The sequence below is a fragment of the Astyanax mexicanus genome, chromosome 3 (genome assembly GCF_023375975.1).
Source record: "Astyanax mexicanus isolate ESR-SI-001 chromosome 3, AstMex3_surface, whole genome shotgun sequence".
NCBI classification, from domain to species: Eukaryota; Metazoa; Chordata; class Actinopteri; order Characiformes; family Acestrorhamphidae; genus Astyanax; species Astyanax mexicanus.
In genome coordinates, this window is record NC_064410.1 from 4957768 (window position 1) to 4978134 (window position 20367).

The 20367-nt window shown below is 39.6% G+C and overlaps 1 protein-coding gene across 5 annotated transcripts in view; it reads right to left on the bottom strand.

The window, feature by feature from the left end:
• The window catches only part of pbx4 (pre-B-cell leukemia transcription factor 4), a 38445-nt gene that overhangs the window by 8751 nt on the left and 9327 nt on the right, over positions 1-20367 (bottom strand). For 4 of the 5 annotated variants that reach the window (XM_007229051.4, XM_007229053.4, XM_007229054.4 and 1 more), the window contains 5 exons: positions 19496-19569; positions 3141-3385; positions 1570-1760; positions 1162-1297; positions 96-252 (listed from right to left, as the gene is read on the bottom strand). In XM_007229051.4, the coding sequence (XP_007229113.1) occupies positions 96-252; positions 1162-1297; positions 1570-1760; positions 3141-3385; positions 19496-19569 (803 nt within the window). The remainder of the gene's footprint in view (positions 1-95; positions 253-1161; positions 1298-1569; positions 1761-3140; positions 3386-19495; positions 19570-20367) is intronic. The other variant, XM_007229052.4, reaches the window with a different exon arrangement.

Sequence of the window (20367 nt, forward strand, 5' to 3'; positions counted from 1 at the left end):
GTGGGAGGGAGTTTATGAGGAGTGTATGTGGGTGTATGAGTGTGTGCATGTGTGTGTGTGTTTGTGTGTTAATATGTAGGCGGTGCAGACATTACCTGAGTTCGGTGTCGCCGGGGAGTTTGCCTGGCTAGCCTGTGCAGACACATTTGCAGCATCCACCGCTGTTTTAACTGCATACAGATTCGCTTCCTCTTGGAACTTACCAATGTTCTTCTTGTACCGAATTCTCTTGTTGCCGAACCAGTTAGAGACCTGAAACAACACAGAATCCACTTCAACTGTTGGATAAATTATAAGTGTGAAAGGTAGCAACTTGCATACCATGAATGAATGTCTACAACTTTCTTTCTTTCTCAGAGACAAAGAATCCGACCAAGGAATGGGAGGATAATCTAATTAATTTGATTAATAAAATCTTATTTTTTAAAGCAATTTTTTAAAAGAGATAATCGAGATTGTACATCTTTACTTATAAAAGCTGCCAGAGGAAATCTCAGTAGATAAGACATTTGCTCCTGTGAAGAACTATGTGGCAGTGATTTTCATATTTTACACTTTTCCTCAACTGAAATACAAGGAGGTTATTATTGCTAAGTGTTTAATATAAAAGCTGTATATAAGGCTGCTTACTATTCGTAAAAAAAATATATAAAATAAATGAAATGTAAAGGAGTACAGTAGCTTGGGCATCACTTTAAATGGTGCTGTCTGTTTAGAAATTAAACAACTGTAGTTATGTAAGAACTAAAAATCATAATCACAATTGATAATCGCTCATATATTTTTTTAAATATTGAGCTCTACTACCACACTAATGTTTAACACTAAGGTTTAAATGAGACAGACTCCTCCCACATTCTCTCTAACCATAATATAAATATCTGCAGTTGATTTAAGACATTTAAAGTAGTAATACAATGTGGGGATGTTCTAACTTATCCTCTCATGAACATTGTATTTCTATAATTTTATAAATGTATTCGCTTTAGTGTCATCATTATTTAACCTCCATTACTTAATCTTTCAGTATTGTTTAAAAAAGACCAAATGTCCATTAGCTTTCATGGAGTGTCCTAATTTTTATATGAATAAATGTAAAATAAATATTTTCTGTAGCAAAAAAATGAATGGAAACGGCTTAATCGTTGCAAGAATTCTCACCTGAGAAACAGTGATCCCACACTTTTTGGCCAGCTCCTCCTTGGCTTCCTCACTGGGGTAGGGGTTAGACAGGTGAGAGTAAAAATACTCATTCAGCACCTCTGTCGCTTGCTTATTGAAGTTACGTCTTTTGCGTCTGTGGAGAAAAATACATTTAGCAAGTTTAGTTACTTTTAAACCTTTAGACACAAACAGGAAGGAATAGTTTTTACACTTTTTACACAACAAATTACTCGAACAAAGCAAAACAATTCAGGTAACAGGAAAGAACAAACTTATTTGTGAAGTTAAAAAGTTAATCATGAAAGATATCTGTTTCTCTTTTAGGTTTTTTTTTTTTATTTAATTAAGATGAACTGTAATGCACAATCTTAAAAACAAAAACAATTAAGGATGCTGCAGACTCACCTGGCGTCGAGGAAACGAGAGCGGAGGATCATGACTGCCTCGCACGTGCTCTGTTTCAGCTGCATCTGGATGGAGCTGAACTTGCGATGGATGATGGCCACCATGCGCTCAATCTCTTTGGGCGAGATGGGCCGCGTACGTGACTGCTCTCGCAGCAGGTTCATCACATGGTTGGTGAATTCACTGCAAGCCTGTGACACCACACAGAAGAACATAGTCACTAAAGACTGTAGGGCTGCAGGCCATGACAAATATATCACCCCAGCTATATTAGCGATATTATTGTAGTTATATTCATGCATTCTGTCAATGTAATAAGAGTCAACACATAGATAAGCCCTTGATATTTCCATGTGACCTACTTCCCTATGGCATATTTGCATTGTTCTCAAGTGATAAAATGTATTTACATTTGCCTATGATTTGTGACTTTTTTTAAAAAGCTGACAAAACACACACACACACACACACAACAGGTAATTCTGGGAAATTCTGAAGGACTTATTTGCCAATCAGAGGCTCCACAATATAATATTACCACAATACTAGAACTCCGATACAATTGTGAATGTGTACTATTAGTAATAAAATAATGCAAGCTGAATATACATTTTTTTAGCTGATGTAATGTAATTTTTTCTCTACAATGGAAAACCCTTTAGACTTTCAAAGAAACTTTGTGCTGTAGTGATTTTACCCTACATTAATTAAATGCCTAATACTGTATATTACAGTACACATAAATTCAATGCAAATGTGATAAAACATAACATGTAAATATTGTTGCAGTCCAATAAAAAACAAGCATCTCCAAAACAGCAACTTTACAGGAGAGAGAAAAAAAATCTTCTAAACTTTTAATGGAAGTTTATTTCAGGTCATTCTAAAGTATTAGCGCAATGTAAGGGACTGTTTGTCGTTTCAAATTATGTAGTAAACTAAAAAGAGACAAAAAAAGAGATACTTGTTTTTCATTGGACAGTGACAATATGCACCAAGAGCTTCATTAGTATTAGCTCAGCTTCTTGAAACTAGTGCTTGGCAATATGGCCTTAAAAAGAAACAAAAAAAAAAAAAAAAACTTTTTTCACAAAAAAAAATCAGATTTTTGATTTTTTAAACTACAAATGACAAAGAAATAGTTCAAAACTAGGTTTATCTGTACATAAAATTACATGAATTAGGCATTTAAAAGCTGGGACACATAAACTCCGCTGATATTTCGTGAAATAATTGTGATCTTTTTGGCGTTCAGATGCTTTGGGTTGATTCGACTGATTGAGTAAATCAATTAACTGCGTTTATATCATGCTCTGACCTTGCAGTCTACACCCCCATGAAGAAACTCACACTGATGGACACTGGATTATATTTCAGAACGCAGGTTTGTGAATAAAAATTGAGAAATAACACACTAAATGAGTCACAGAAAAAAAAAACATTAAAGGAGAGATGGAACTTTTTTCGGTACAATTCAGTCCTCAGAGCTCAGTATTTTAGATTAAAAAGATGTCTATATGTAAAGAAGTAAAATCGCGATTACTTAAAACTACTTGGAACATTTCTTGTACCTGTTCGTATTTCTCCAGCTCCGAATGGTAGATCTGGCGGATCTGTGCAAGTTTGGCTCTATAGTCCGAGTGCTCAATGCTGCCATCATTGGGTGAACCCCCTGCTGCTGCGGCGGCTGCTGCTGCTGCTGCTGAACCTCCACCTTTCTCCGGACCAGACACACCCTCAGCGAGAAGCATGTTGTCCAGGCGCATGATCTGCGGATCTGGGGGATCCTCCTCCTGCACACCTCTTATACTCAATACTGTGGAAAAAGAAGAGAACATAGATGGTCTTTAATAACGGATGGAGTAGAAACTACTTTACATTGATAATCAGGCACCTTAAGTATTTAATATTTGAATTTGACCAACATCACTTTCATTCTTAAGTTTGGACTACTGTTTCAAAGACATATACAACTTAAAGTCATCTTTGCTATCATTAAAACAATTCTATGCCAAAAAATAATAAACAAACAAACAAATGCTAAGACTAAAGCTACCTTACATTACTATACTGTACTATACAATAGTACAGCTCAAATTAAATTAAACCATAAAAAAGTATGTTCTCCACAATAGAGTTTGGCAGCATGGTGCTACTAGTTATTTTTTACTGCGATAAAAAATAAGGGGGATATACAGTGTGACAAACATTATAGACAACATATCGAGAGTGCTTTAATTGCAATCAGTCACAAAGAATGTTTATTATTTCAGCATCACAGAGTATTAATGAAAGTTTTTTTTCTCAGCAAATTACATGTAACAATGCAGTTAGTTGTAAAACAAATCTACCGTTGTATATTTAATATAACAAACCAAAAAGCAAATAAAACGAGCAACAGCTGGATGATGTTAAGAGTACAGTTCTGTTTCTGACCAACAGAGGGCAGCATGTCCCCTCAGTGGCAGTGGGCCAGTGTAAGGCGAGTATGAGGCATGGCTCCAGTAATAGGAGAGCATGTGCTGTCACTAGCAGCGCCAGCAGCCATAAGTACAGCTTTCAGCCCCAGCAGTACAGCAGTGTATTAACCCAGGACCTCTGTCACCCCGCTGGCTCCGGCACATCTCTCATACAACATACAGCCACCCCCCTCATATTTATGTACATGGGAGGCGAAAAGCCACAGAGAGGGATACCTGTAAGAGACAGAGAGTTAAAGAAGGTGGATCACGGGACAGAGAGGAAAGGAAGGCCACACTCTTTGTCCTCTGATACACAGCAAGAGCAAAAGTCTGTAGTGACAGACTACTGAGAGACTGCATTCCAGAACAAAGGCTATGACTGGGAGTCTGTGAGGCTGCTGGTCCAGCCAGTTTCTTGCCAGCCACAGAAGGTAAATAAAGATGAAACAGTGAGAAAGGGTAGTAGTAGAACTAATCAATATACTGGGGAAAGGCAAATGTATTGTTGCTATAAGTTCAGAACCTTGTAACAATTTTTCTGCTATTTATAAAACATCAAATCTTTCTTCAGTTCTTCAGTTTTTGTATTTACTTCACAGTGGATGAATTGGTAGAAATAGTCAAATCTAATTTACATCAAATATTTTTTAAAGTTTCTTTTATTCTGCTGTGAAGATGGAGCACAATCGCAGAGCAAAGGCTCCTTGTCTAACGTGGATCTGCTGACTTTTCCACCCAACCAGAAAAATCAAAGCTTTCCTTTATGTTCACTTCCAAGCATTAACTGATTCTACATTTTTAGCTGCTCCAACAGCAACATCATCTAACCACATAATTTGTTTCTTACTCCCCCCACTTAATAATCTCCCTCCTTCTTCAAGTTCTAAACTTTTTTCCTCTGGCTAGCACTCGTTTCATTCTTGTTCCCTCTTGCCTCTTCTGGGTCCATTCAACCCCCCTCCACCACATTCCTTCTCTCCCTTGCTCCCCCTCTCACGGTTCAGGAATGCAGCGTACCCAGCCGACTGAACTAATGACCCTGTTTCGCCCATCCCTCTTTCTCTCTCTATTCTTATCTTTACCTCTTTCGTTCTTCTTTTTTCCAAGTCAGTAAAGCTCCCCTAAGTCTAATAAAAAAGGAAGTAAAACTTTTTTTGTTGGAGGGTACATTAAATCAGATTAAGTGTCTGTGCACATTTCCGTGGAGATGGTGGCTGCGCAGCGGAAAAGCGGTTTGGACTAACATGCAGAGAGCAGACGGCATAAAAAAACCCCATATGGTTCAGTACACAAACACGGGTTCGGCTGCCCCAAACACACTCCCAGACTCGCCAGCCATTTCCTGAGCTGCCCAGGCAGAAAGGACCAATGGTTGGGGTCAGCCGGAGGAGAGGTACCATTTTACCAGCATAAGAATTGAGTCAAAATGAGCCAAAGTGCACCTCCCACCACCACCACCACCTACTCACCCCCAAGGGCCATTCTAAGTCACCCCCTCTCCAATAACACACACACACACATACACGCAAACTATAGCCTATAGCCTCCAGCTGCAGCCCTAAAGCTTACTGGCCTGTGTTTACCCTAATTATCCCAATTAAGCTGTGATTGCTAATAATCACACAAATACCCCCGCACCATTCCGAGCCAAGGGTTGCAGACCTCTTGTTTAAGCTACTCTTCTGCCATTCAGATTCAGTACGCCGTATGGTGCAAAATGATTTTGAAACCCACAATTAGCCACTAATTAAATGGCAAATGGCGAAAGACAAATGGCGGAATATGTATCTCTCTCAGTGGGTTTCCCTTCTGTGCCGAGGCTCTGAGGCGCAGCCCGCGAGTTCACGGTGTGTGAATGTTTGTGTTCTTTAAGAGGATTAATAAAGCCAGCCTGTAAATCTTTCAATTAGCACACTTCATTAATATAAACACACCCCCATGCTAATGAGATAATGCACGTTTTAATGTGCTACATCTGTCCATGCTGCGATAATATCCTTCCATTAAATTCATGAACCTTCCACGTAATAATATACACACACACACAAATAAACAAAAAAAACAGTAAATATATAAAATCCCGTCCAATCGCAGCTCACACACATCTCCCAATTTCTCAATAATGATGGACGTTTAATAGCTAGAAATCCAAAATAAAAAGGGGCCAGAAAGAAAGGAAATCTCTCTCCTACACCTCACAGGCTTGGTAAAATGTGTGGGCTTGGCATACAGAGCTGGCAAGTCATCCTATGAAATATTCAGAGAAAGCAGCTGGGTTTGACTGCATACATAATCCCTCTCATTTTGGCCCAGACGATGGAGTGGTGCTATTCAGGTACACTACAGGTGATGTGTTAAGTGCAGACGAAGGCATTGTGTTCACTGCTGCAAGCAGTATATTAATGGTGCCATTTTCAGTGCATTACTGGAGACACAGTCCATCACAGCTCTCCGCTCCCAGCTCCTGCTCAGCCCTCGTCTGTCTTTTTCTTCTGTACCGCTTAACGCTCTCGCTTTCTCTCTCTCTCACGCGCGCACACACGCACACACACACAAGCTCGCTCTCTCGCTCGCATCCCCCTTTTCACTCTGGCCTCTCTCCCGCCAAACACACCCCCCTTCTCTCGCTCCCTCGTTCTCTCTCCGCGCCCCCAGCCCCCCGGTCTCTCCCTCTGTTCTCCATTTCAGTCGAGTTCTCCATGTGAGCCGCAATCCCTCATGCTGTCAGCCCTCCCTCCCTCCCTCTCTCTGTAGACAGACAGGATTAGCATTTTAATTGCATCAGCTCCCTTGGGTATTCTCAGCCTTTCACTGGGAGAGCGTGAGGGAGCAGGGGAGAGGGGGAGAGAGAAAAAGAGGGAGAGAGAGGGAGAGAAGGTAAGAAAGAGGGAGAAGGAGAACCAAGGAGAATTGGAGAGGGGGGGAGGCAAAAGGAGAATCACAGGAGGTGATATAAAAGCATCATGGTGACGAAGAGAGCAAAAGAGAGAGTGAGAGAGAGGAGCAGAGCACAAAAGAGAAGGATGGGTGAGAGAATAAGCAAAACCAGGGAGGGAGAGACACACACACTGGTAGAGGGGGGGTGGCTAGAAAGAGAGAAGAAGATGGGGTAATCATAGTGGGCTGAAAGCGAGCAAGAGAGAGAGGGAGAGAGAGAGAGAGAAACAACATTCAAGAAACGACTGTGTTCTGACCGCAACTGCTGATAATCCTACAGGACGGAGGCTAGAGCAATAGGTGCTCAGGATTTCTGAGCACTAAGAAATAGCTAAGTAAAAACGTATACAATAACAAATATGTCAAGAATATGATGGTCATTAACATTTTTTAACGTTATTAGAAACTGTAATAAATTAATTATAATAAAATTATAAAAGATTAACATATTGGATGATGTCAGAAAAATTTTATATCATGATTTATCAACATTGCCTTCACAAGTCCATCACAGACCAACAGAACATCACTGTTTTAATTTAAATTTAATAACAGCTTTAATCAGATCTTGACTGGCCCAGTCTGATAGAGGCAATTGAGAATTACGACTCACATCACAAAATAAAAAATATATCCCTGTCATGAAAAAAAATATGTATTACCATTTATTTCGATGAATGGACCAATAGAAATGCTTCAAAATGACTTTGTTCGTTTAAAAGTTACATCATTTCTACGATCCTTGTCCAGATTTTTTTTTTTACAGAATTTACATAAAATGCACATTTTCTCAAATGTGTATAATGAAGCGTGGTAGAACAAAAAAGTCGACCATCTGGGTGTCCCTAAGGACAGATTTCAGACTTGTCTAAGAGCTCAGCTTTAGGGCTACACTTAACGTTTATATTTTTATTGATTAATCTAATGATTGTTTGACATCTTATTCTAAAGGGTCTTGTGTGTGCTCCTTGATTAAAATGATTTAATTATAATATAATAAAATAAACAAAAACATGAATTTCTATGTTATTTCAATATTACCTACATATTTATATATGCTTTAAATGTTTTATTTCATTTAAGTTATTAATATATAGTAGGGATTGTCTAATTACTGGGATAATATAGGTATTTACGGTCATCACAGGCAAATGGATGTTTACATCAGTGTAGTGGATTAAAAATAATTAAAACAATTTACACATTGTAGAAACAGGCTATTAAAATAAACAGAGACATATAAAATGTCCAATATCAACATTATATTACCAAAACAGCAGCAATGCATAAATGACTAACATGCGGCGATGTAGATAAAGCTACTTATGGCACCTTGACAAAGCTGCATGCCAAACCACAGCCTTCTATACTTTACTTACTGCAGTGGTGCGCTATATTTAATACAGTATAATTGGTGTGGTAGTTTGTGGTTTGGGACGTAGCCTGTATTCAGTGGATAAGGGTAACTTTGCAACGTGCCAATGCATGTTAAATTTGTCAATGGACAGATTTCTGTAATCAATGTCGCTGATTGCAATAAGAGTCACACCTAATTACATTTTTTTAAAATATATAAAAAATTATTTGTACACCTATTTTACAACTAAAACAACATCAGTTCTAATCCGTCTTGTACTAAGTACACCAACCTACACTTAGAACATAGAACAATAGAACAAGACACTACAATCCTTTCTCTTCACACTACATATTAAAAATCTCAACCTGACTGCACACAAATGGGTAAACAACAGGGTTGACAGCAGCAGACAACTGCCCAAACATCTTAAGCAACCTCTAAGAAAGTATGAGGCAAGAGTTGGCGAAGGAAAATAAGGGAGAGCAAAAAGAGTGAGTGGAAAAAGAAAGACAAACAATCATCAAGAGAAAAATGTCAAGAGCCTGGACTTTACCTCAAACAGAGGCAGAGTGTGATGGAGAGAGAGAGAGAGAGACGGGAGTAGATGAGGTCAGGGTGAGTGGTGTTATTTGGAGGTACTCAAGAGAAAGAGGAAGAGGGCATGCAAGTTTGTGCCAGGGTGGAGTAAGCTGCACAATCCATCGGTCAGTTCCAGCTCTAAGCAGCTCAGGTTAATCAGCGTCTGTTGGGTCTATTTACTGGAGCAGTGTGGCACGCACTTAGCCTCTCTCTCTCTCTCTCTCTCTCTCTTTCTCTCTCTCATACACACACCCTTCTGCTTCCTGGGTGAAGGAGTGGTCAGTGGTCAGTGTCAACACAGTGGGATCTGATTAAGGTGTGAACAGGAGTGCTCACACCTTGAGCAAACACATGGCCTCGACCTAGTGCACCACTAATCAGCCTTCCGTTAACTCAGCCAGCATTTCATAGACACATCAACACCAAGACAACAGGCTTCCCTGGCCGGTCTGACTTCATCACATCAAAAAACAAATACGCAGAGGTGAAGCTCTCACCCCCAGACCCCCACTACCATTTGGCATTGCAGGGGAACTAGGTAGCATTAGGGGGGAACCATGCATATAAATAGTCAACCAGATAAGTTTTAATATGAATAGTAGTGTTTTTCTCTATATATACTTTTTAAACTAAAAAACAATTCAATTGCAATCAAATTTTATGAAAATACAATACACAAATCTCTGAATCTGAATTTATGAATCACTACCACAAAAAAAAAATTATACTTGGTGTGCAAGGTGGAACCATTTAACAAACAACACTAAGACATCTACTACAAACGAGTCTTAAGAAGTAAGAACAACATGGTTGATGCTGTGGTAATGCGTCACTTCGGTGGACACGCCCCTATTTCTGCTCTCAGTCGCTACTGTACTCGCACTCCCCAACTCTCTGGCTCATCAGCACAGCTGCCTCCTGTGCTAATTAGCACCGCCTCTTAAGGAGCTCCTAAAGACCTTGTGAAAAATGAACGCTCATTTGAGAGGTCGTTAATTTGCACTGTTATGCAAATTAGGTGGCAATTAAGCAATAGATCAGAGGAGCAGCCCCCATTTATAACGAGCGAACGAGCACCGTGACAGAGCCGAACAGGGCCAGGGAGAGGCGGGCACCGGAGTGAACTACCCAGAATCCCGTGCAGTGTGTTTGTGTGTGTGCACCCCGAGAGGGCTGACGGTGTCAAACTGTGTACTGAGGTGAACAGCGTTGTGTTGCAGCAGCTAAACTCTTTCAAGAGAGACAGAACAGAAGAATTACCTGTGTGTTTGTGGGGGGAGAAGGCATCTCAACAGGCAATGGCCCAAGCTGTGCAACAAGACTTTATCTGCATTATATGTCCAAAAGTTTGTGGATTCCCATTTTAACAAAAGAATGCAGCGAATTCAAGTTACACACTAAAGCTTATGTAGTCCCTGTAGAAAAGTATTGCCTACAGAATAAGACTCTTTGGTCCCAAAACATTTTTTTTAACCTACTGACACCATGGTTAATCCTAGTAGTGGGCTTGATCTTAATGAAGCCCCTTTGCACTGAACTGAGAACTGTACTGTCTGGAATAATAGTGATTCATCCAATACTTATGGAGACCCACAATATGTGTTATCACAAAAAGACCCACAAAGTAATTCCTCTAAGTACCGTAGTTGCTGCCAATACAACTTACAGACATTTCTGTATGACCCAGCTCATTCGCAAGAGCGTTTGTCTTGACACCTTCGTGTGAGGCACCCAGATTAGTCTAGATTACCAAACGACTAAAACCTCAATCCAAGTGTCATCCACGTAAAGTCCCCGGCATGAAGGGGAGCTCGTAGGGTTTGTAGAAAGACAGAGAGGCCCTCACTGGACCCAAAGACTGCTGCAGTCATGATCAAAACCCTAAAAGGTCGCATCTCCAGGTCACTAGCGTAAGGGAGGGAAGACACCCCAGCAAATTAGGCAGAGAGCTTGACAGAGGGGTGGAAGGCTCCTATCAATTGTAATTAATCTTTAATTAGTCTGGATTAGGAGCTGGGCTCCGACACGCTACCGCCCCGCCACAACCACGCCAGCGAAAGCAATCCAGCTGAGGCCATATTTACATATCTTTAATTAAATAGATGTTGGCTTCTTCCAAATGCTGGCCCTACACTGAGAGGGAAAAAGAAAAAGAGAGAGTGAGAAAGAGAGAGAAAGAGAAAGGTCAGAACAGTGAAAGTACAACCAACCAGACTGGCGTTATTAACTTACTACAGTTGGTCCTGTGGGTTTTGCCATAGCTTACCCTTGTACGATATCAATTAATTTAATGAAATAATTAAAAGTGTGATTGAAATGTGTGAACCAACCCATCCCTGAAGACCAGTCATGCAGAAAATAAAGACATCACACAGAGAAGTCAAATCCCTGATATACTACAGCTCTCTAAAAGCATGTGTATGGGGTTACTTGCACCAGCAAAAATGCATTCCATTTCTAATATACAGCAATTCGATTAAGGATGCACATGATGTACCAGCGTGTACTTTTAAGAGTTATTCTGTAAATTTGATACGATACAAGTCCACATATCTTAATATTTAATGATACATTGTTCCAGGTCTTGCAATACTCTGGTGCTCATTAAAGCTCCTGTAGTGGAGGCCTACTGCCAAAAACACAGAGCATCTCAGCAGCACGAACAACCCCGGTCCCAGTTTGTATTTGTCCGTCCTCTCGCGAAGAGGACATCAGACGCTCGATTCCTTGAGGAATAACGTAATGAGGGAGAAAAGACATCCAAGCCCACACAGCAGTAGGCTGTAGTGGAGGGTGTGAGGTGATGCTCGACACCCCTCCACCCCCTCTTAGAGTGGCTGTGCTTGGGGGGAAGGGGGGGGGGGTGCCTGTCAGGTCCAGGGGTCTGGGCGATATTAGCCGTCTGCCAATCCGGCATGGGGAATGGACACAGAGTAATTACTGCTGCTCTTACAGCCTCATCAATCTCTCTCTATCGTCCTCTCCCTCGCTCTCTCTATACGACCCCCTCCACCACCACCACCTTCACACGCTGTATCTTTTTTCGTTCTTACTGCTCTTGAGAGGGGAATGGAGGAGAGAAAAATAGATTGAGTGACAGAGAGCCACACAGGAAACGCCAGCGGAGGGACGAGGAGACACAGACCAAGGTGGACGGCCGCCACATGAGAAAATAGCTAGTTTCAGAGTGTTTTATATACAAAAATAAATAAAGGTATATGTTCAATGTAAAAATTAATCGCATTAAACAGAGCTGAGACAGAGACAGAAATGAGTGCACATAAATTTGATTTGATTCTTAATCTTTTTCCTTTTTCTGTTGTATGTATGCCGTTTGTATGTCTTTCCACCATTCCTGTTGCCTCTCTCTTCCCTGCAGTCTTTCCTCTGCTCAATGGGCCAGCAGACTTGGCCTCATAAAACATAATAGAAGTCTGTGGTTTCCAACAACTCATAAAATTTAATGGCAAGGTTCAAATTAAGCTCTCTCAAGAACGAATAATAATTAAAAAGCCTTAATTAGGTCTGTGATTGACTGAACTTCCAGGAGTGGAAGCTCAGCCAGGCTTGGACATTCAGCTTACTGTCAGAACTTTACAAAGCTCAACTTTACAAATTCAACTCCCACAGGAAACTTGGAAGGCTGTGATTGCAATTGTAAGGTGCAAGCATATACAGACTGGATTAAATGTCAGTTAAATAAAATAGTTTTCTTTGGGTATTCAAAAAGGGAGAAACATGCAAAACTCTTTTTATAAATGTAAAAAAAAATTACCCAAAAACTTTAGCTGTTCCAAGCATAGATGTGCTCCCCATAGAGTCTAAAATTTGAGTTTCGCTGCATCTATAATTGCATCTGTAAAATAGTGAAGATTTTTCTCATCATTACGCAGCAGTAGGTGCCTCCCTTCGCAGTAGTGGGTGGTAATGTACAGAGCAGGACACAAGTTTCTAACCAACTGGCTCAAAATAATTACAAATACATTTAAGTGTGCTAGCTTGACACATTAGTCATTACAATCAGATATGCATAGCTTTTCAATAGCATCTCAGCAACTGTGGCTGGGGCTGCATGATGTTGAAAAAATTGACACTGAGTTCTGCGATATATACTGCATTCAGTCACTGATCAAAAGTGTCATAATATTAATAAAACGCTATGTGTATTAAAGCCACTTCTAGTAGGCATGTCATGGAAAATGAGAACAGAAGTATCTAAAATTTATAATTTTATTTGCCTTTAATGATATTGCACAACCTGCATTGTGAATATTACATATTGTGCAGCCCTAGTTGAGGATGGATATATTTATACTTGTTAGCAACGTGTTCACAATCACATGCTGATTGATTCACATATCCTGTGTCTGTGTGATATGCTGGTTGTGCACATCCTCCTAAAATAATGCAATGTGTATGTAATGTCCAAAACAGACAATGTTAGAAGCATTGCAGGCAATGAAATGGCCAAAAGTTAGATGGCCATGACAGCAATTACCGGCATATGTATAATAATACTTGCTGCTGTAGCGAGTGTAAGCGTCTAGTGAAAAACTCACAGGGGACATAGTTACACTCAAAATGCTGGCAGTTGTTTACGTGAATGCATGGCAAACAGCAAGCATATTTCTAGCTTTAGACCTGTGGTTTAGTATATATTTGGTAATAAAAAAAATCTCAACAGCAGACTAGAGTTTCTTTGCACTAATTAACTTCTAAAGGAGTTCAACTATCAAAAGCTATTCTCCAGAATAGTTTACAGCACCTTTAATGTGTACTTTTCAAGGTTTGACTGTCTTTTTGACACAATCCTTTTTGACACAAACAGGGAGGTTGACTGCCCCCAAAAAAGCACACTCTAGCACTGAAAATGTATAATCGAATGTTTAAACCTACATCTGGCAACCACAATGAATATTTAAAGCCCAATTAGCCAACCACAATGACTACCAAATGCATGAACGACCATGCTACTGCTGACCATTACCGAATAAAAATAATCTATTTTAGCTTCACCAAGGTGTTTAAATGTATAGAAATAAAACATCTGACAGTTATTAATCAACTCAGCCACTCTGAGTAAAGTGATATGTTTATATTAACTGTAACAGACAGAAAAACAGTTCTCTGCTTCTCAGCCAATAGAATAGGACAAACTGAAACTTGTTGGCATCATGCCTAATGTCAACATGAGATGGCCTAGATGGATATAAAGCCTTCTAGCCCTGAGCTCTGGAAGCAGTGAATACTCAAGCACTGAATGAGTAGTCCCAATACTTTTGTCCAAGTAGTTTAGCACATTTGCATGAGCAGTGCTACAGACTACTCACTGCAGCTACTCATGCCAAAGTGCTACACTCACGCTTTCATCTACACAGACGTTCGCCGTTCCTTTTGGCCTGGGGGATTTTATGCAAAAGTCTTTCTTAAAAGTACATAAAAAAGAAGCCAAGATACCTTAAGGATAACAACTTGTATCTGCAGAATGTAAACAACTGGTTCGTAACACTACACACTTCACATTTATGGACATAGCTATAGATTTAAAACACTGTGACAAATAATGTATTCAATGTTTTTTTAAATATTTGAATATTTGGCAGAAAAACAAGTGAAACTGACAGTGCCATATCCAACACACCATTATGAGCTATTAGCAATCATGCTAAAAGCAGTATTGCTGTAAGTGTGTTCAGCCTGCAAACACTGACCAACCTCTCAGGTCATACTAGGTGATGAGGTGAAAAGGATCAGAATGCAAGCTGGTAAATATTTTATGAACACAACACAACTAAACAATATACTGTCTTGATGCAGAAAGGAAACAGCGTGGAGTCTAATTGGTCTACAGATTCTTTATAAAGGCCATGTGGCAAATGTAAACGTAAAGCACACTGATTACCAGAGAAAGAAAGAAATGCACACGGTTCTCCAAATCCCAAGAGTTAACCTTCAAGTTTCAAGTTACAGTGCTCAAGAACAAGCAAGCCCAGTCAAGTTACCACACAATCAAGAGACCAGAAGATCAGATTTAAGCTGTTCATTTAGACAAACCCTACTAATACTTTCTGTGTTAAATCAGAGCAATCTATCATGTGAAAGTACCTTATTAGTCAGATTAATTGCTTTTTAATGCCTTTATGGTACCAGTGTGCTTTAGCATATAATAATGAGCTTATCTCCAGTACAATATGATGTGCAAATAAGTCACTGCCATTAATTCTTGTTCAAACTGAAACTTAACTGTCTGTTTTACAGACGTGCTCCACGGTAGTCTCCTCTAAGTAAATAAGAGTAAAGGGAAGGCCTGTCACGATAACTACATTTGTTTGTCCAATTTACCATCCCAGAAACAACTAAAAAAACTACAACAAACCATACTGGTTTAGTCCCAGGTCATGGCACTCAAGTCATTTACAGTTCAATTGAGCTAAATCTGGTGAGATATAGGCTTTTGTTTGCAAGATGTGAAGCTAATCTGTCCATTTTCATTTGCCTTTAGTCAAAAATCAAGCCTGCAAATATAATTCTAGCTACTAAAATGGCTTTTTTTAATTGCAAATGCAACATAAAATATAGTGAATGACTGGATAGCCAATGGCTGCTGTGATAACCAGCCCTCGAAATTAATTTCTGGCTGCAACACCGGGAAGAAAAATACCTCATTCCAATATGACTCAGTCTATAAACCTAAGTGTATGTATTGGCAAAAGAAAATCTGGAATGCATAGAGGCTCACCGGCAAGCAGCCATTTTGAGCGAACTCTTAAAAAGGGGGGGGTGGGGTGGTTTGGGAAAGGATGAAAGAACTGAAAGAAAACACATCTCTCTTAATTTCGTTTTAAGGAGATTAATTAACAAATCTTAAAACATTTCACGCATATGAAGGTCATGTTTAACAGCAGACAAAAAGAAGGGGAAGATCCTTTGCGAGGGGCCAGCTTGCATTTGAGCAGAACATTTCCTTAACAATAAAAACAATCTTCCTCAACTGCAGTGCTCAGAGGAATTCAGCGACCCTCCCCCACTCTCCCCCGGTTCCCCATCACCCTCCCCACCACCCATTATCATATCAAAGCCCGGAGTTCAGAGCAAGTCTTCTCTTTCAAGAATGGGAGCGAGGCAGAGAGAGGGAGGAGGAGAGGACAAGACCGAAGCAGCGGGGATAGACCCTGAGCTCCGACGGCTTTCATCCCTGCTGTTCGGCAGTAACAGAGGGAGAGAGCAACCAATAGCTGAGAGAGAGAAAGAGAGAGTGAGAAAGAGAGAGAGAACCGTGCAAAGAGAGTGAAGTGGGTGAGTTAACAAGAAAGAGACAGAAAGAGAAAGAGAGAAATAAAAAAGTGTAGAGAGAGAGAGAGCGAGAGCTGATGACTGCTGTTATAAAGGCACTTGCAGTAAGTAAACGAGAGACCCTGGTTTCATTCACATTCCAGAGCCTGGACAAAAAAGCAGTATGGGGTCTTAAAGTATCAAGAATAGTCCATGTCAGGCAGACAGCTCGGACGAGCCAACAGAACTCCTAATGAGCGCTGTAAATGTGTAAAGGACACCGCACAACCTAACAGTCCATACATTACAGTAACAGTACTACATATGTACGAACCACAGCACTAACGCTTACTGTATACATTAACTACAGAAATCCAATTTCTATACAAACTACAGTATACAAGCTAATAAACCTAATACATTAATTTATTATTATAGAACATTAATTATTATTATAGAACATTAATTTATATTAATTAACACATTAAAACACAAAAAATCTTACTAAATACTAAACATGATTACATTTCCCCATTTAAAGCCTGATGGCAATAGTATTCCAACCTACAGACAACAGCACTTCAGCTGATAAATACACTACAGCTATACTATTTTATAGTATTTTACCTCATTGTAAACACACTACTGTATTTAAGCATAGAATATTACAGTACCATATACCCTACTGTCCAGTGAGGACTTTTATTAAATTGTGGAGCATAGCTTTAGTGAGGTCAGGATGTTGTATGTATATTTCCTACACACACAGAATACATGTAAGACTTCACTTTAATGTAAATCCCACAGAACTTGTGTAGATACCAGACACTAGACCTCTGCCTGCTCACCGGTTACTGTGGTAGAGCTATTTTTTTTACAATAGTTCTGCTCATTTTTACTAGCAAAATATCAGCATAACAGACAAATAAAAGTTGAGCATAGGAATGTCACTAGCACATGCTTTACTTCCCACGCAAATCTGGTACTCAGAATATACATAAAGCATACAATCATACAATGCATCTTACATACCAGTAGGGTTACTAACAGATTTGCAGAATTATTTAGCATGGTAATACCTACAGCCTTAGTCACCAGAGAGGCCAGTGTGGTTCTGTGTGTTTAAAGTTGTTTAGGTGATCTATCTGTGAAGTGAGCTTTCCAGAGGTATCATAGTGGGCATAATTAAACAAAACACTGGAAAAGGAAAGTATCTACTTGATGAACCATGTGCAGAACTTCCGGTTAAGTGGGTGAGTGAAATCTGTGTAAAGGGAATGGCCTAGGGGATCTAAGTGTAGCCTGAATGATTAGGTCCAGGATTGTTTTTTTTTTCCTGTATCAATTCACTAATATTATCATAGTGCCCACCAACTGCAATACTGCAGTAAATCAGCCTACATACTAAAGCACTCCAGTCTGCATACCAAGCAACTGTACTCTATATAATTACACCACCCCAACAAATAAGCTATAGCATCTCCACCTTCATATATCACGACTACACAGACCTATATACTACAGTATACACTGCAGGTTTCTGGCCTATATGCTGTAAAAAACAATACTCTAGGCTATATAGAGTAATTGTTTATATTAAACTACAGATTTCTTTTTTAGCTATATGTATGGAAAAAAGGCCTCCTTCAAGCTTCCTCTTGGTCATAACACACATGCTAAAAAAAAAAAAAGATTTTCTGCCCTCTATATGGTCTGTGTCCCCTATAGGATTGTGTGCCTCGCTTTCAGTGCTGTGTCTCTCTACTAGGCCCACTCTCAGCTGGCAGGCTAAATGTGAAAATCAAAGTGAATGACATTAGGTAAATAAGACAGCAGGTTGCCCTGGCAACAGGGACAACCCCCCTCATCCACCCCCTTTCCTCTAGCCGACCGTTTCTTGCATCCAATTAGGGGGAAGCAAGGCCGGGTTATTGACAGATCGCCGTAAACTGGTGCCCGCTCAACGTTTCTACACTGTGATTCAACATGGACATGCTTCACGGAGGGCTCTTGCAAAGTAAGACTGGGAAAATAAAATATAAGGATAAACAGTACTGTGCAGATGTTTCAGGCACTATTATTTTAAACCATTTAGAGAGCAATGAGAGAGTTGCTCTACTTGCAAAAAAAAAACTCTAGATCAAATTAGAGCAGATGCAGGTAAAATAAGCACACAAATTAATGCTACTAATAATTTCTCATTTTGAAGTAAATAGAGTAGTTGCATTCTTTTAAGTTAAGATTTCTTGTGGCCCAGTTTGATGTGTTCCATCACCAGCTTACCTGATTTACCATCATTAAGCACTGATATAGCAAACTAGGGCTGATATAACAATAACTATAAACATATAGGACTACAAGAATTTTTAGTGAACATAGTGATGTAATACACTACGTTTATTTCTTTAATTTTTTATTTATTGTAACATTACAATTTTTCTCAATAAATAAACTAATGCTGCCCAATCAAATTGTCATAGACAATTAAAACATTTGCACAGTATTGTGTAAACATAAAGAACATCAGACTGTCAAGTCTGGCAGAAAAAAGACTACCATAACTTGAATGAATAGTTACAACCCTGAAAGCTTAAATATCTAAAAGAAAGTTTTTTCATTTGTAGTTCATTTGTATGTCAGTGTTCATTTAAAAGCAGTTGATTTATGCATAAGCACCTGTACATCTTCTACTTCTTAAATCAAAATAATTTGTTTATATTGTATAATCTGTTAATGAGATCCAAATAAAATCCTGCCCTCAAAAGCGATCTATGCAGTCCTTACTGGAGACACATAAGTGGAGTCAAATACTTCAGCTAATCACAACATGATGGCTGGATATCTTGCCTGGATGAAGAAAGCAAAGGATACTCCAGGCAGCTGAGTGAGGCACCACATGAGGAAAAACGAGCTGACAGCGCTCTGGACTGGGATCATCAACATGAATGAAGACTAAGTTCCGATGACGAGAGCATTCAATCAATGCTGAAAGTGTGACTTGGCTCATGTACCCTGAACAGTTCGATATTTTCAGTACTTCTGTCTGACATATTTGACATCATACAGAACCTGAATCTGCTGTTCATGACAAAAGTGTGACAAGGAAATCTTAGAGAAGACCAGTTTAGGATAAAACTCAAATATAACATTTCATTTGGACATCTGCTGAACCTAAGCCAGTCTATATGATCAATCTTAACCCAAAGAGATGTACTGGGAGAGGTTAGCTGCCTAGTTGAGATGGAATTGAGTGGAGTGACACTTCCACAAAACTTGCACAAGAGTCTAGTAGAGTTGAAACGAGCGCATAACTTACCAGTCTTCTCTTTGATCTCACAGAGCACACTGAAGAGAGCAGGCTTCATTCTGTGACAGTTCAGGGCGTGTTTCCTGCAGGAAAGAGAAAGAGAGAGAAAGCACCCATCAGTACAACTCTTTTCAGACTGTGAATTCACTCCTGAACTACTCAAAAAGACAGTCATAAACACATTGCAATGAACTAATATCTCACGACTGACGCATGTGGTGTGCAGAAATACAGCCGGTCTCTGTATACTGCAGAATATTGCAAAACACAGGAACACTGGATGAGTAAGTATTTAAAAAATAAGTATACATGCAAACAAATATCTGATTTATAACAAATACGTTCCTCATTTATAAATCTAAAGGGAATTTGTCAAATCCCCACACAACCTTCTAAATGATTCAGTTTGAAGCCTCAAACTAGTCACAATTCAGAAGACATTACTGACATCACATGCCTTAAAAGCCAAATGATTTAATCTGATCTCAGTTATAACCTAGCTACAGTGCGCACTGTAGTAGTCCTTCAGCCTCTCTACAGTTAAATGAAGCATAGTCCTAATTTGTCTTCAGGGAGAAGCTGTTTAAGCACCATCTCCCCTCCAGTGCTCTTCCCACCTCCTCTTTATACACTGAGAGTGGTCTATGCAGAGAACACACAAAGCAACACTAGCAGCCAATCATTACAAATGTGGCCTCCCATAAACAAAATTCATTTTGGTCAGGTATGCAGACGGCTTTCAGAGGGAACCTTCACTTACAGTAGAAGGAGGAAAATAAACCAGATGTTCCAGAAGCAATAACTTAACATTTTCTAATATTATTGCCAGTTATTACCATGTGGCCAGCAGAGGACCCATCCTTGTTGTGTGGACGGGGAAA